This window comes from Doryrhamphus excisus, linkage group LG12 (assembly GCF_037039965.1).
Source record: "Doryrhamphus excisus strain RoL-2023G ecotype Guam linkage group LG12, RoL_Dexc_Guam_v1.1, whole genome shotgun sequence".
Taxonomy (NCBI): Eukaryota; Metazoa; Chordata; class Actinopteri; order Syngnathiformes; family Syngnathidae; genus Doryrhamphus; species Doryrhamphus excisus.
The window spans coordinates 11,336,281-11,353,625 of record NC_136368.1 but is presented as its reverse complement, the minus strand read 5'-3'; the positions used below and the strand labels follow the sequence as shown (position 1 = coordinate 11,353,625).

Sequence of the window (17,345 nt, the reverse complement as noted above, 5' to 3'; positions counted from 1 at the left end):
AAGGTGACTATAACCTCCATTAATTTCATTGTGGTGCTTGGTATGAAATGAATTTCTAGGCAATCAAAGACAATAAAAAGTTTAAGCATCAATCCAGCCACATTTTATTTCAACTTTATAGAAGAGCTAAGGACAGTACAGTGGTACTTTCCATAATTGTAATGTGGTAAAGGACGTTTTTGGTTCTACTTCTGATTGGGCATCAGATCATCAATGGGTTCTTCCTTCTCCAAATTCTTTTCCATTTCCACCAGCACCTTGACACCATCAACCACCATCTGCACCAGGTCCACCTCAGAGAAGCCCAGTCTATCAGCATTGGAAATGTCAAACACTCCATCCACAGCATCAGTGTCCACGCCACCTGGTGGACAGACCAGATCATTTACTCAACATGAAGGCCAGAAACAGATGGTAGAGTTGCCAGTACCGGTTCCACGTTTTTGGAGACGCAGCCTCTTAAGAACCTCCTCAAAATCAGGGTGCTTGCTCATGTTTGGCAGCTTGACGTGCACGCCTGCACGCAGTCCGGTGCCCAGGTTGGAGGGGCAGGTCAGAATGTAGCCCAGGTGCTCATTCCACATGAAGACATGACCTTTCTCCTTGAACCTGGCTTCCAGCTAAACAGGATCACACCATTCAGGTCAAGTTTCTGCAATATTCTGAAGTGGTCTACAAACCTCTCCAAGTCCGGCGCAGAAGCGGGTAAATACTTCCTTCAAGTTGCCTCCCTGCTGCATGGAGATCACACGCAGATGATCCTCCTCGTTCACCCACACCAAGAAGGTCTTGCTCTCATTGTGCCTTTCAAACGGATACATACAGTGAATGAGATTTTCTTGGAATGAACAAATGAACTTCTCACCAGATGCCTCTGCCATCGGGCCAGTCACGGGCCATCTTGGAGGCCAGCAGCAGAGGGGACACCGGCTTGTCAAACAGGAAGTGGTCATTGATCAGCTGCTGCTGCTCTGCCTCAGACAAAGCCTTCAAGGGGTAGTATTTTCCAGCCATGTCGCCGGTTAGGGACCCCAGAGCTACAGGGAGTCAAGTAAGGTTACAGCAGGGCAGTGACACCTAGAGCAGTGTTTTTCAACCTTTTTTTCAGCCATGGCATGTTTTTTACATTGGAAAAATCTTATGGCACACCACTAACCAAAAATGTTACAAAACGTCACGACCTCACACGTGCATCAATAAGTCTACACCACAGACACTCGACAGTAGCCACATTTTTACATGACAAGTTTTCTCTTTCCGAATGACCTTTTGGGAACTGAAGAACATCTGGATTTGCGTGTTACGTCATATCTGAGCATGCGCTGAAAGAACGCACCCGGGATAAATTTGAACAGGAAAAGATCAAAATTCAATCTTGCTAATATTTTATAATTAAACTCAGGACATGTTTTATAAAGATATATATTTTCTTTTTTAATAAAACTGCACTTGTGAATAAAGTATAGAAGGGTTTAGATTCTGTTCCACAAATGGCGGTAATGCATACGAAAGCTGCTTGCCAACCGCCAATAAACAAAAGAAGAAAAACACCACGAAGAAGAACGCACCTTGACAACTTTCCATTTGAGCGGGCACAAGATACCTCAATCGGATTGGTTAAAGGAATATTCCATCCCTGTTCAATTCTCTCCGTTTGAGCAAATAAACCAAATGCAATTGGAATATTTGGGTCCATGTATACTATTGACATAATGGCTATTGGCATATTTGCAAATGATGATCAATAAATGTTAATTATAAAAAGTGATATTGGATAATTCCTCACGGCACACCTGACGGTTTCTCAAGGTACACTAGTGTGCCGCGGCACAGTGGTTGAAAATCACTGACCTAGAGGATAAACCACTTCCTACATTGGAGTCGTCTGGTGGCATATGGAAAACAATCACACACAATAGTATACAGCATGAACAAAATACAGCAATTGTTACGTTTTAACGTGCGTGTTTCTTAGTCAATGGCAGCTTGACTTGGCAGCTTGTCACGGCTGGATCGTGACTTAGCCCCGACTCAGTGCAACCTGAAAACTAATAACTCCTTGTGCTCTTACCTTCAATAGAGATCTTCTCTAAAGCGCGTCTCTCTCCTCTGCTGCAGTGTGGCGGCAGACAGAATCCGCGCAGGCTGCGGCCTGTTCGCACACGGGAACTCAAAACGTAGTTTGGGTCCAAGTCGTCACCCCCCTCAAGAACACACACACATTTAGATTCTTCACGACGTAAATATCAGATGCAACAGAACGTAACAGAATACCACAAGGTTGTCTGGGTTGAGGTCAGTCTTGTGCGTGTCTGTGGGTTTGTATCCTCCGTGTCTGTCCTCGATCACAAGGTCAAACAGCTCTTTGTAGACCTCGTAGGACTCCTCGTCTCCAGCCACGCAGCCCACTGTCATAATGTAAGGGTGTCCTGCACATGGAATCAAAGCAACACGCCAGTCAACACTAAATACGAGTCCAAGTCCTGTGTGATGCCTCAATAGGAGAAAGTTACTGCACCAGGATTATCCACCCCAGTTTGAATGACGCCATCGATGGTGAAGCCACTGCGGGTAGACCTCGCCTTCAACGTGGTGTACAAGTCCAAGGTTAAGAACTTGGCCATGTGGTTCTTATGCTGACTAAGATCCGGGTACTCATCCTCAGGTTTCAGACCCCTCAATTTACGATTGGCCATTCCTTTGCTGGAGGAGCTAAACACAATCACTTGTTACAGCAGACCCTGACATTGTTAAAACATGACCATAATGTGTTTGGCTAACCTTAATACTCGGGAGTCACATGAAAACATCACCGACGTGAACGTGTTTATTGAGCTATTTTCTAAACACGGCAGGACTTTAATAAGAGAGGTAGAGTCCAATGAATGTGAGGCCCTAACTGGAGGGAAAACCTTTCCCGAAGTGGTCAAAATGCGCCAGGCTAGCAACAACACTGACATAATCAACCCATACAGGAAATAATGGCCAATAAAAATGAGCTGCAGGAGCCTAAAATGACCCTTGGGCCACACTTTAGACACACCTGATTAAGGGTAGTTTTTCCTATGGAGCCGCTTTTACAGTCCTCTACGGGGAAGAAAGTGTCAGTATTGTTAGTATGGGAGAAGCCTCAGGGCATGCAGTCAACAGTTATAGCAATGTTATCAATAGCAATATTAACCATGATTAATGCAAATCTTATTACATTCATTAAATGAACTAATGGATTAATATAGAAATTTGGCGTTTGCCTGGCACACACACCAGAACATACGAAATGTTACATCAAGGCTAAAACGTTGCATTTAATATGTGGTGGATCAAAACAAACTTGAAAGTAGCAGATCAATACTTGTGTGATTGACTTTATTTTCAATATTATTGTTCCAATAGTTATTTTATTATTTTGTATGAAAGTTTAGAATAAACACATTTGCAGCCAACTGTTCAGCTTGCTAGCTTTGATCGTGTCTATGCAGTCTATGCATCATAAAGTTAAGGTACGTTTTGTAAACAAAGGTGTAAAGGTGACTATAGGTGTGCTATGTCATGCCTACCAGGCTCTATTATTAAAAATCGTATATAGAAAGTCATACACAGGTTTTATACGCCAACTATGAAAATTACTTTACTTTACTTTATCACAGTTGGGTCTGGAAACCTACTTTTTAAATGGTGTCTTTTAAATTATATTTGGTTGATGGGCCGTTAAATTGTTCACAAATAAGTCTGGATAAAGCTTTTGTTTCCCAAAAATATTTTTTCGTTAAAAATCAGCTTTTGGGGTGGAGGATTTTTTTGGCTTAATTATCATGATTTACAAATTGAAGCAAAATGGAATATTTAGTTACTATTTTTTTTACTTATTCAGAAATAGCTTTGTTGACCATACTGCACCTATGCTGGTGTATTCTCCAACCACTTCAAGGCTGAATAACACATCAAGGCCAATGTTGCATATAGAACATAAAAATGTATGGAAAATGATTTGGCATTTACACTCTACTGAAAATGACACTACTGCAACTATGTTCGACTTTCTGAATTTTTCAAATATCAATCCAAAGTGTGCAAATTATCAATTTTACTTTGAACATGATTATCATCGTATTAACTAGAAAAACGCCATTTACCGTCAACTAAACCAAATTTAACTCACGCTGCTTAACAGAATAGCGATTCCGTAATATATTCTGACAACTATTTGATTTGTGACACCGTTAAATGCGACCAGATTAAAACCGACTTCCTTACCTGCTTGAACAACTAAGAGACCTGGAAGAGAACGCGAAGAGGTTTGCGCACAGAAAGTCCGAGCTTTGCCAAATGCTCGCCTTATATAATATTTGCGCCAAACGTGTCACCGTTAGATGTTCCTTATTTGGCTGACACGCGTTGCTTGGCCTGACGTCATGTAAAGAATACGTCAACTACAATTAAAGGACAATGTGTGTAAATTTATTGTTTTGTGCCATGTACGCGTCAAACGTATGTTGACGTTGATTTTTTTTCTACCAATGACTTTCTTGTGACGCAACTGACGCAAATTAAACTTTGATTATCAAAGTTTCAGTGCAAATGCTTTGAGTTAAAAAAAAAAAACAAGCGCTCCAAAAACTAAATACTTGGTGCTTTAGTGAACATTAGCGACACCTGGTGGAGGAAAGAAGTCAAAGCAGCCTGTGTCTCTAAATGTGTGAATGAATCAATGATAGGTAGCATGTTATTTTCCACAATTAAATAGGATACCAATCGATGTATTATCCATAGAAGACTGTTAATGTAGACTTAATTTTGCATGTTGGTCACGTGTGCATATTTATTACAGCAGAGCAGAAAAAACAAAAGGACACAGGGATGTAATATACGTCCACATGGTATTGGCGATGCTGGAAGACACAAGCACTTGCAAGCCACTTCCCACATGGATACAGCATCCTTGCGAGTGGCTTTAATGGGTCCTCTTTGTGGCAGATGCAGCTCTTTCAGATATCGATTAAAGCATAAACCATATAGTTGCACTCATGTGGACCTCTGGATTTCCACTGTGGCACTGGCAGTGGCAGTGACAACCTGGGTTTCAACACCCACAGGGTGATCCAGTGGAGCCCACAGGCTATGGTCATCCTGCACTCCTTCTGGCCTTGCCATGAAAGCTTCATACCACTTGTAGTGTGATGCTACTTATGATGCTGTGTTAGCATTCCCACTGCCATTTAATGATCTGCGTGGTTACAAAATACAACAGTTTTGAAGCGTGGATCCACAAGGGGGTTATTTTTCTCTTATCTGTTTAATTTTTAATTCAGATTTTTTTTAAGTTGTTTGCAAGTACATCACTGATAATACGGTTTGATGCTCAGTACTACTGGCAATGAAATGTTTAATCAGGCCTCACTTGCCTCAGTTAAGGTCAGTGTTTATGACTTCATCATCAGAAAGACTAGTGGCGATTGTTCTAAGACTGCAAAGGAAGCTAAAATGTCCACAAAAAATTGTGAGATATGTACTGCTGTGTGTACATTTCATTGACAACAGCGCTTTTACACAGTCAAACGCTGACTTCGAAGCATAGAGTGGATTTTTCCACTGCGTCAAACTTGGGACAGTTCATGGATAAATGCTCGGCTTTGTCCCGCCCATCAGGCGCTCATCGTGGGCCGGCCCAGATTATTCGGATGATCTGTCTGAGGCGAAATCCCTTTTTGTTTGACAGTAAAATGAGCGAATCGCCAATCTTGAAGGATAAACTTCCACCAAAGCTAGGAACTGATCTGGAGACCTTACCCATTCTCAGCGACTTTATCTTTGTTGAAAATGAGCAGCTGCTTGTAAGCTGCACATCATGCAGAATTTAGAATTCTACAATTTAGAATTTAAAATAGAATAAGCATATGCTAAACATAAAATAAATGATTATAGATACATTATATACAGGTATATAGGCTCCAGCATACCCCTGCTAACCTAGTGAGGATTAAACGGCATATAAAGTAGTGAATGGATGGATATTTTTGATATTGAACTAATTTGCTTTGTCACCTATAATGCAAAGCTCAAATGTGGATGTTGTGTTCATACAGCTGCACATACATCATCTGTGAGCTCAGGGCTTTGAGGTCAGGGCTCTGACATCAAACACATCCAAGCATGCCTTTATGGACATTTTCCTCAAAAGTCAATAAGATCCAAAATGACTCTATGAAAATATCCAGCCTTTAGAAAGATATCAAAGCCTCATTTTGATCAGTGCGATAATACACTGCTCACAAAAGTTAAAAGGAACACTTTTTTATTGGGCATGGCATGAATTGAATTAAACCTGTCTGATAATTTTCTGGTTGGTGAAGCAGCTGAGGGCCTTGTTAATCAATTTCAGCTGTATTGGTGTTCATGGAATTAACAACAGGTGCACTTCAGTGGCAACAATTAGAAAACCCTCAAAACAGGACTGGTTTGACATGTGGAGGTCATTTCAAGTTTCTCCCTCTTGATCTTTTTTGGCTGGTTTTCCACTGATTTTGGCTTGCATAATCATCTCTACTGGCAGTATGAGGTGATTCCTTAACCCTACAGAAGTTGCACAGGTTGTCCAACTTCTCCAGGATGGCACATTCACACGTGCTGCAGCAAGAAGGTTTAATGTGTCTCCCAGCACAATCTCCAGAACATGGAGGAGATTTCAGGAGACTGGTAGTTATCCTCGGAGAGCTGGACAGCGCCGTAGAAGGTCCTCAACCCCACAGCAGGACCGATACCTGCTTCTTTGTGCAAGGCGGAACAGGCTGAGCACTGCTCGTGCCCTACAGAATGACCTCCAGAGGACCACTGGTGTGAATGTGTCAACCCAAACAATCAGGAACAGACTTCATGAAGGTGGCCTGAGGGCCCGACGTCCTGTAGTGGGCCCTGTGCTCACTGCCCAGCACCGTGGAGCTCGACTGGCACTTGCTCAAGAACACCAGAATTGGCAAGTCCACCACTGGCGCCCTGTACTTTTCACACACGAGAGCAGGTTCACCCTGAGCACCTGTGATAGACGTGAAAGAGTCTGGAGAAGACAAGGAGAACGTTATGCTGCCTGCAACGTCGTTCAACATGACAGGTTTGGTGGTGGGTCAGTGATGGTCTGGGGAGGCATATCCATGGAGGGACGCACAGACCTCTACTGCCTAGGAAATGGTGCTCTGACTGCCATAAGGTATCGAGATCAAATCCTTGAACCCATTGTCAGACCCTAGCTGGTGCAGTAGGTCCTGGTTTCCTCCTAATGCATGACAAGTGGCAAGAGTATGCAGGCAGTACCTGGAGGATGAAGGAGTTGAAACAATTAAATGGCCTTCACGATCCCCTGACTTAAACCCAATAGAACATCTCTGGGACATTATGTTTGGGTCCATTAGGTGCCGCCAGGTTGCTCCTCAGACTGTACAAGAGCTCAGGGATGCCCTCACACAGATCTGGGAGGAAATGCCACAAGACACCATCCGTCCTCTCATTAGGAGCATGCCGCGACGTTGTCAAGCATGCATACAAGCTTGTGGGGGCCACACAAGATACTGAAAAGCATTTTGAGTTGCAGAAATTAAGTTTTGGAACAAATGGACTGGCCTGCCACATCTTCGTTTCACTCTGATTTTATGGGGACTACACAATTGAGCCCTCTGTAGGCTGAAAACTTTTATTTCCATTAAAAGACTTGGCATCCTTTTGTTCCTAAGACACTGCCCTGTCATTATTTGTATAGATATCCAACTTCATATTGAGATCTGATGTATCTAATGTGTTTCTTTAAAGTGCTCCTTTTAATTTTTGTGAGCAGTGTAGTTTGCAGTGGTATAAAACTAATGTTAAGAGAGTAATTACTGGGGGTGGGAGGATTGATCCAAATATTGATGGTATCAATAGTGGGAGTGGTTTCTGTGCATGATGGGATAAACATTTTTAGTTTTCTTCTGTTTATTTTTACAACTACTGTATTTTCCGCACCAGTTGCCTCACCGGATTACAAGGTGCAGTCTCAATTACGGGCTCTAGTTCTGTGCTTAACCCATACATAAGGCACACGATATTATAAGGCGCAAAAAACACAAAAAAGGCAACAGAAGCAAGACAGTTGAATTGAACTTTATTCTACTATTTAACAATACACTCAATAATAAAAAAAAACTATCTGTTTTTGTTGTGTTGTCACAAATATTGGTATTATTTTTGTGTTTTATTGTTACATTGTTATTAGGTTTGTGTCTAAACTCAGGGAATAAGATATTGGATGCAGTGTGTTTGGGAATTGTAGTCCGATTCTTGGAGGGCCTACCTGTTCTATCCCAGGAGGGTCGTGGGTATGCTGGAGCCTATTCCACCTGTCTTCGGGCAAGAGGTGGGGTACACCCTGGAGTGGTCGCCATATAGACACATATAGACATTAACGCTCACATTCATACCTATGGACGATTTGGAGTCGCCAATTAACCTAGCATGTTTTTGGAATGTGGGAGGAAACCCACGCATGCATGGGGGAAACGTGCAAACTCCACACGTTCTAGTTCATCCCAAATGTATTTGATGGGCTTCAATGACCTCCACACCAAACTCATCCAAGTATGGCTCATATGGACCTTGCAGTCATCAGCATACAACTGTCCAAAAATTATGAAGACCTAAAATTTGAGGCAAGCGCAAGCCCTAATCAACTGATAATAAGTTTATAGTTTATACCTCTGATAGAGTCAATCCAATTTAGTGTCTCACTCATGTGAATTTAATCAAAGTAGAAAGAGTACAACAGAGGTTTTTTTTGTATTTCACTGTTTTTATTTCTTTCTACATCGTATATCAGTAACAATTACAGTATGAGACGTTTACAAAAATGATTCAATGACTGCCTCTTGCAGCAGTCAACATTTTAGGCTGGCAACAGTAAAACTCCAGTATTTTATGATAGAGCTCCTGAAGTAGAATAAAATATTATGTTAATGGGTTCAACTACTAAAAAGAAGGGGAAACACAGGGGAAACACAGAGATGAATGCATTTTCTGGAAAAGTGGCCTTAAAAATTAAGGCCACTTTTTCAAATGGTTCTACATGCACTTGTAAGTGTTAAATTTAAAAGGAACAATTTAAAATTGAAAGAAAACATTCCTTCACGACAAATCATTTTCAGCTAATATGTAAAAATACCTCACACCCACCATTACTTCTGTCTCCGCAGACGTCACCTTCATTACAGACATCAACCTGGGGTGAGGAAGGCAGGGAAATGTCTCAACACGTTACACTGAAACCTCATTTACCTAATGAAGTAGAGCTGCAACAATTAATCAACAAATCAATGATTAATCAATTACCCAGTCTATCAACAACTGTTGATGGAATATAATAATCTTCTGATTTCAGCCTCTCAAATGTGAATATTTAAACATTTTCCTCAGTCAGCCATAAAAAAAGTTCTATTATGCATCCCTTAATTTTTCAGTTTTGGGTCACACTGGAAAAAAAATTGACATCCCTGGTGTCTTAGTGGACTAACCGATGACTGGATTAATTGAGAACTTCTCAGATCAAATGACGAAGAAAATCATTGTTAGTTGCAGCCCTACAGTATAATGAACTCTTATGCAAGCATGTTAAGTACCTTTGACAGACGTCCTGTGAGAGCCTCATGGCCTTCTGAGGATCATCTCTGAGCATAGCCTGATAGTTCGAGAAAGACTCTATCAAGCCGATGTAGCTGCTCAGGGGCATGGGTCTTTTCACCCACACACAGTCATTCCTGCAGTGGGTACAATAGATACAATATATACAATACAATATAATTAGAAAACTACATCGTGTACATATGCTCAAAGAAAAAAAACAACAGTACAAGTGTGTGTGTGTGTGGGGGGGGATTAAACAAGTTAAGCGTGACAAAAGATAATAAATTATAATTTTTCAATCAATTACAAAACTTAATTGCCACCAATAGCAATAATATGTAGATTTCACATACTACAACACTGTAATTGTCATAGTACGTCATGCTGCCCTCTCGGTTGGTTGTACCCAGGAGTGGCGGGCCATTTTTTCACCACGTTTTTGTGGATAATGGCTCTGATAGTGAAATATTCCAAAATTCCTCTACAGCGCTGTAAGAGACTCCTTTTAAGTTATCGCAAACACTTGATTTCAGTGGTGGGTGGCCCAACCAGTTATTAGATTTATGGGGTATTTCGGTATTTCACACAGGGCCATGTAGATTTAGATTTTTTTTTCTCCCTTAATATTTACATTTTATAAGTGCACTTTACATAAACCTCATTATCTGATGCTTTGGCATCGTTTAACAAGAAAGACAACATCGTAACAACGTTTACAAGTCAGAAAAGTGCATGGAAAAAGCATAATTAGTGCTCTATATAGCACCCCGCAGACACCTTTACACTCGTATTACCCGTCACAGTTCCTTATTGGTCTTTTACTTCTGGTTTCTGGATTGATAGTACTTCCTGCAGTGGTTTCATCAATGTATCAGGGCAAAATTACTGACGCTTACTTACTAATTGTACTGTAGAATACTGCCTATCAAAACATATCTTTCAATGTCTTTGCCGAATGCATTATATTTGTATTTTAGTTCATTTAGCCATTTTTGGGCTGTGTATATAAATGTGTATATGAATTTAAGCCACAAAATACGTGACGTTTTCTTAAATATGAATATTTTTAAGAAAACAAATACATCGCAGTTCGAACAGTGCTCCCTTATTCAATTGCAGTTATTCAAAAATGAGCTAAGGATACTTCAAATACAAGTTATTTATCGTATTCTGGCCACTAGGCATTAGTAGTGTGACAATGATGAGACATGATATTTTGGCATTTGTGACATGATCGAGTCAAAAAAAAATTATTCTCCCACTCCATGAGGAAGTCACAAGTTTCTGGCTTCTTCCTTCTTCCCCATTCCATGCAATTTGGTGCAAATAAAGAATAACGGGAGTGTAAAGGAGACTATAGGGGTGTTATTTCCTGTATACAGGGCTCTAATAATGGTAAAAAGAGTTATGTGCTAACAGTTATGTCGCGGTCGTGTCTGGAACCAATTAACCACACTAAATGAGGGATGACAATAATGTGTATTAAACCACAAAATGCCTGATTTATTTGGATATTCTGAAAAACAGTGATAGATGAGGGACAACTATTTTATAAAATAACAATATGTTATGTTACTTACCACTCTTTGTTAGTATAAGGAATACATGTGTAGGCCTCCCGGTACAACTCAATAGAATTGGCACCAAGATGAGGGCTACGGTAAGGATCCAAGGTTGCATACAACTGAGGATCACAAAAAAGGAAATCAGACACTCACCAGTATAATCACAGAGCAGTTTGTTCTAACTGGAAATTGTAAATTATGTATTACTGTTTATAGCTATAAACTACATTAAACGAAAAAAAAAATCTGTCAGCACCTCCTTGCACACTTGGTTGAGTGACTGCAAGCAGCAACCGGGGTAGCTGAGTTCCATTTGAATTGTGTAGTTAAGCAGAGCCAAGCAGCCGTGAGGCTTCAGGACTCTGTGGACTTCCTGAAGAAACCGTGGCCTGTCAAACCAGTGGAAAGCAGACATGGCTGTTATCAGGTCCACTGACCCGTCAGCAAACGGCAGCTCCTCAGCCATACACTGCCTAAAGGTGCAACAATAACAAAAGGATGAGTGAAGTATTTTCCAGGCTGTACTTTATTTAACAAATAGCTCTATCGTCATTTCTTCAGTGCCACTCGAGCTGCAGGAATTAATTAATGAATCAATTATCCAATTCATGTTATGAAGTTAGGCTGATGCTTACCTATACGTAATGTTTGGCTCTTTAGCATGCTCCAAAGCCACATGTAGTTGGGCGGGGCTAATGTCCGTTCCCACCACGGAATCAAAGTATTTAGCCAGCTGCACGGTACCTTGCCCTGACCCGCAGCCCACGTCCACTGCAAGCTCTAACGGGCCACCTTTCTGCCAAAATGTTACACATGTTGTAAGAGTAAGCAAACTAATAAGAGTTTAAAAATGTCTGCATTATTACAAATGTATTTCTAATATTCTGCCCTTCTAGTCCAACCTATTGGAAAGACCCCCATTTAAAATATGCAAGAACATTCTTGATTTGACAGTAGAAAGAACACATTTGAGAGCATTTTCTGGTTTACCTGTTTTCCCACAAAGTCAATCACATACTTTATCAGGTCATCCGATGGACAAATCCTGTACTTCCAATAGCAGGCAGCATGCTCTTTGCCCTCAAACAGACGGTGAGCCATAAGTAGAACAATAAGACCTGAACAGAAAAGTCACAAAATAACAGTGCCTTTAAATGTACTTTTTCACTGAAAACCCAACTGCACACACCAGTAAGGTGGACACTATACCCCCCTGCACCACACACACACACACACAAAGAGGGAAACAAACAATGGGGCTCTTGTGAAATAGGAGGTCTCGCCATGTTCACTGGGACGTGGAATGTTAGGCAACGAGAACCTTTAAAGGAACAGTATCTTGTTTCAAAGATTTTTTATGTACAAAAAAAATCCAAGATGAGCATGTTGAATGGTCACTTTTGAAAATAAGAAAATAAAACTAAAAATTTAAAGAGGTCCTATTATGCTTTTTCCATTTTTCTGACCTATAAATGTAGTTAGAATGTTGTATTCTCATGTTAAAAGATGATAATGAGGTTTGTGCATTTGGTAGTGAGCCGGCAAAAAGTTGGGGATGGCTCTGAACTCTCGGTTTCAGAGAATTTTTTTCTAACACCAACTTTGTGACATCACAGTCTGCCGACAGTGAGCACAAGCTGTAGGCCCAGCCCCCCATCAAAAAACCCACCCCTCCTAACCCACTACCAGCTTTGTCTGAGATTTCGCAGTGTTAGCAAGAACCACAGGCTTCCTCCAGGACATGTTGTTCAGGTTTGACAGCTTCAGATATCAGGTAGAAATGGTTGGAGTTGATGATTCCGAGCTAGCAAGAGAAAAGTATGGCACTGTTTTGTGAACACGGGCGAAGCTGGACTATCGACCAAACTGTTGCTGAAGTCCGATGGCTTTCCAGCCACGCGGCCCGCAGGCCAAATGTGGCCCGCAGGACACTAGTTTGAGGCCCCCGCCTTGATATGAAAGTTTAATGTTAGTGCGGACCGCGCAAGTTTGATATGGATGCTGTATGGCATCATGTACCCAGAAAAAATGATTATGTTTGATTAATGTTCATGTTAAAGGTTAAATAACTGTTAATAGTTATCCTCCCTATCCATGTGGAAGTGGTAAGTTTTTGGCTATTTGAGTTTAAAGGAAATAACTTGAAGGCTACTGTTTAGGTCGCTAGCTCTCTAGTTTGCGAGTTAGCATGTGTCTCAAGACCCTGCAGTTGCGCAATATGTTGTAAATAAAAAGAGTATAAATGTGACTATAGTCGGGCGGCACGGCGGTCTAGTGGTTAGCGCCAGACCTCACAGCTAGGAGACCAGGGTTCAATTCCACCCTCGGCCATCTCTGTGTGGAGTTTGCATGTTCTCCCCGTGCATGCGTGGGTTTACTCCGGGTACTCCGGTTTCCTCCCACATTCCGAAAACATGCTAGGTTAATTGGCGACTCCAAATTGTCCATAGGTATGAATGTGAGTGTGAATGGTTGTTTGTCTATATGTGCCCTGTGATTGGCTGGCGACCAGTCCAGGGTGTACCCCGCCTCTCACCCAAAGACAGCTGGGATAGGCTCCAGCACCCCCGCGACCCTTGTGAGGAAAAAGCGGTAGAAAATGAATGAATGAAAGAATGTGACTATAGTCGTGTTTTGTCATGTCTACAGGGCTCTAATAATGCTTTGTTAATTATAATCTGAAAAAAATATTTTGTCTACCCACCAACTACATTTGGTTTCTTAAGTTTTCATTATTTGCCGTTTTATTATTATTCATTCATTCATTCATTTTCTGCCGCTTTTCCTCACGAGGGTCGCGGGGGTGCTGGAGCCTATCCCAGCTGTCTTCGGGCGAGAGGCGGGGTACACCCTGGACTGGTCGCCAGCCAATCACAGGGCACATATCGACAAACAACCATTCACACTCACATTCATACCTATGGACAATTTGGAGTCACCAATTAACCTAGCATGTTTTTGGAATGTGGGAGGAAACCGGAGTACCTGGAGAAAACCCACGCATGCACGGGGAGAACATGCAAACTCCACACAGAGATGGCCAAGGGTGAAGGGTGGAATTGAACCCTGGTCTCCTAGCTGTGAGGTCTGCGTGCTAACCACTCCACCGCCATGCCGCCGTTTTATTATTATTATTATTATATTTATTCATTTATTACTGATTGATTGATTTTCTTTATTCTTGATTTGTTTATTTATTTTTCATCTTATTTTGTGTAGAAAAATAAAAAGTAAGATATTTGAGAACAGTGGAATGTTTTATCAGAGCTTTTATTGTAGAAAATCGGAACCAAAGCAAAGTTTATTCATTTTTCAGTTTTTAATAAATGCGTTTTTTATTTTTTTTCCCGAAAACCTGATACGGCCCAGTCTCACCCAGACCCTAGCTCCAGCGGCCCCCAGGTAAATTGAGTTTGAGACCCCTGGCGTAGAGTGTGCATACAGGGAGTGGGGTGCAAATTACATGCTACTCTGTAGCATTTCAAGTTGAAAATTGAAGTTTTCTTTTTCAAACAAGCCAACAACAAAACAACCACAAACAACTGAATGCAACAGAAATCCAACTTCAACTATTAACAGTCTATGCCTTTAGGTAGAAAAAGTGCATAAAGATAACAAATTCAAGCTCCATCTGAGTTACTCTCAACACTGGTCTATGCCAGATACCTGTCATCTTTTCGTAGATGCAAGTTCGCTTTCAATGTTAACTGTAAATGGATTATCGAGCAGTTTCGGAAAATCGCTGGGTAAACTCGACGATGAGTATTTTGACTTTTTTCAGCAACCTTTGCGCTAGGCAGCACGGTAGGAAAGGAAATATGATTTATCATTAAGTTTAATCATTATATTACGGCAAGATATTGTAACTATTACATGTTATCATCGGTGTACTTATTGTGTACGCGTGATCACAACATGTCATGATGCAACGTTACGTTTTTTTTGAGGGCTTCATTGTCGAGTTAGGTGTGTCCTAATGGCATGCATTGCTAGCTCATAGTAACTTGTTTTCTCATGTTATAAAGCACAGAAAAGAGAAACAAATATGGGTTCATGTTTCCCATAAGGATTGTGACTGAAAATTCCCCAAAAAGTGCAGTTCCCCTTTAAGATGGAAGGACTATTGAGCAATGCCAGTGTGTGTGCTGATGGTGTGTTTTTTATGACACTTCTTAATGTGAAATCAACATTTCAGGACATTTTAGGTAAGACATAGTGTTCTTTAACTTCAGCTACAGCGACTAACTTACTACTTTTAATGAGCAGAGGCAGAGCCATAAAAGTGATCAACTCAAATACCCTCCTCACACTCTTCATGTGTATTCATTTACAGTATTCATTCAGTTATGCTACCTTTCTTTAACAATGACAACATACGGGATTTAGGAGACGATCACACTGATGATGTCGTGGTGTTTCCCACTGTGAACTCCAGACCCAGTGTTCTCTGAGAGAAACAACCGACTAGCTCTCTGAAAACAACCCCAAAACAACATGGAACTTGGCAATTTAGAGGCTAACAAAAAATAAAGTTTACAAAAAAAAAAGCAAGCCCAAAGTCACTTTCAACCAGCTTACCTGCCAGTAATGTCCAATGCAATGAGGAAGTTACCCGGTTGTGTGGGCGGAGACAAATGCAATCGATCACAGACTAATGGATCAAGATTACTGTGGATTTGTATGTGGATTTACGCCGTAAAAATGAAATAAACAATACAAACACACTTTTCAACATTCTAACCAGACCCACCTTTTTAGCCCTGATAGATTTAAACTCGTATTCATTGTTGTTTACTCTTCCAGCTGCTTAAATTCGAACGTATGAGGATGGTAGGGTACTATAGATAGTGGATCAAAAACTTTATTTTGGTTTGTTTGTTTTTCATAATATATGGACTTTAGAAAATATATCCAATATCCATCCATCCATTTTCTATACCGCTTATCCTCACGAGGGTCATGGGTGTGTTACCTGTCAGCGTGTTCAGCCCCAAACTGTGGTAAGGGGCGGCCTGACTTAGGCAGAGAAAAACAACACGGCTGCCGGCTGCTTCCAGTCAACTTTATTTTCCACTCTTCCACCACCAGAGCACAGCACACACCGATTCCCGCACTTTCTGGTTCACAGGTCATGCTCAACCCGCCCCACATAGCTGGCCAAACACATGCCTGCAACAGGTATGTTGGAGCATATCCCAGCTGTCTTCGGGCGAAAGGCGGAGTACACCCAGGACTGGCTACCAGCCAATCACAGAGCACATATAGACAAACAACCATTCACACTCACATTCAATTTAGAGTCGCCAATTAGCCTAGCTTGTTTTTGGAATGTGGGAGGAGTACCCGGAGAAAACCCATGCTATGAGTCCCGATTCGGTAAAAAAACATACGAGTTTTGAACGACTCGTTTATGACTGGTACTTCCATCTCGGTGTGTGTCAGGGGTGTTCGTAACAGTAGTGACATGTTAATTGGTTTACTTATTCCATTTAGCTAGTGGTAGCAGGGGTGAGTAAGTGAATGAGTTAACAGAGATTGAAACACAAGTTTGAATCGATTCGCTCATGAGTTGCACATCTCTACTGCTGTCTGTCTGTCAGAGTTGTTTACTAGCCAAAAGGGCAAATCCTGTTTGTCCAGAGCCACCACTGCAACTAGTCCAGGATGTACTCCTCACCCAAAGTCAGTTGGGATAGACTCCAGCTTACCAGTCACCTTAATGAAGAGAGTGCTGTAGAAAATGAATGAATGCATGAATGGACATTATGAGGTCTGCAAGTCTGCAAACATACACTACATTTTAAGGTTGAACTGTCAACAGAATGAGAATTATTATGTTGGTCTGCATGTGACTATGACAAAAGTAAACCAGTGTCACACTTGGCAAAACCCCGGTTTAGAGTTTCCACAAATGGATGCATGAATGGATGTGAAGCTGAAGGACATTTCTCATTCAAAAGATGTAATTCAAATGTATGCACTTAATATGTCTTCAAAGGCAATATCTATATGCAATCTGTGAATACATGCATCCCAGGAGCCCCAGTCAACTCAAGGCCAATTATCTCATCTCTGTACTTCCAAACCACTACTGTTTATTATTTGATGGAGTTTGTTGCCCATCCGTCTAAGACCTATTAC

At 41.2% G+C, this 17,345-nt stretch overlaps 2 protein-coding genes across 2 annotated transcripts; both read right to left on the bottom strand.

The window, feature by feature from the left end:
* Positions 1–80: 80 nt before the first annotated feature.
* LOC131136171 (creatine kinase, testis isozyme-like) lies at positions 81–4,421 on the bottom strand. Its single transcript, XM_058082755.2, has 8 exons — positions 4,255–4,421; positions 2,519–2,712; positions 2,275–2,429; positions 2,072–2,204; positions 866–1,037; positions 681–804; positions 431–620; positions 81–364 (listed from the first exon to the last, which is right to left on the bottom strand). The coding sequence occupies exons 2-8, from the start codon at positions 2,694–2,696 to the stop codon at positions 186–188; spliced, it is 1,131 nt and encodes a 376-aa protein (XP_057938738.2). The 5' UTR covers positions 2,697–2,712; positions 4,255–4,421; the 3' UTR covers positions 81–185.
* Positions 4,422–8,810: 4,389 nt separating this feature from the next.
* Positions 8,811–15,843, bottom strand: LOC131135890 (putative methyltransferase DDB_G0268948). The gene is made up of 7 exons (XM_058082302.2): positions 15,783–15,843; positions 12,195–12,322; positions 11,840–12,000; positions 11,461–11,677; positions 11,220–11,323; positions 9,636–9,773; positions 8,811–9,238 (listed from the first exon to the last, which is right to left on the bottom strand). Exons 2-7 carry the CDS (start codon positions 12,303–12,305, stop codon positions 9,145–9,147), a joined length of 825 nt encoding a protein of 274 aa, XP_057938285.2. The 5' UTR covers positions 12,306–12,322; positions 15,783–15,843; the 3' UTR covers positions 8,811–9,144.
* Positions 15,844–17,345: the final 1,502 nt, after the last annotated feature.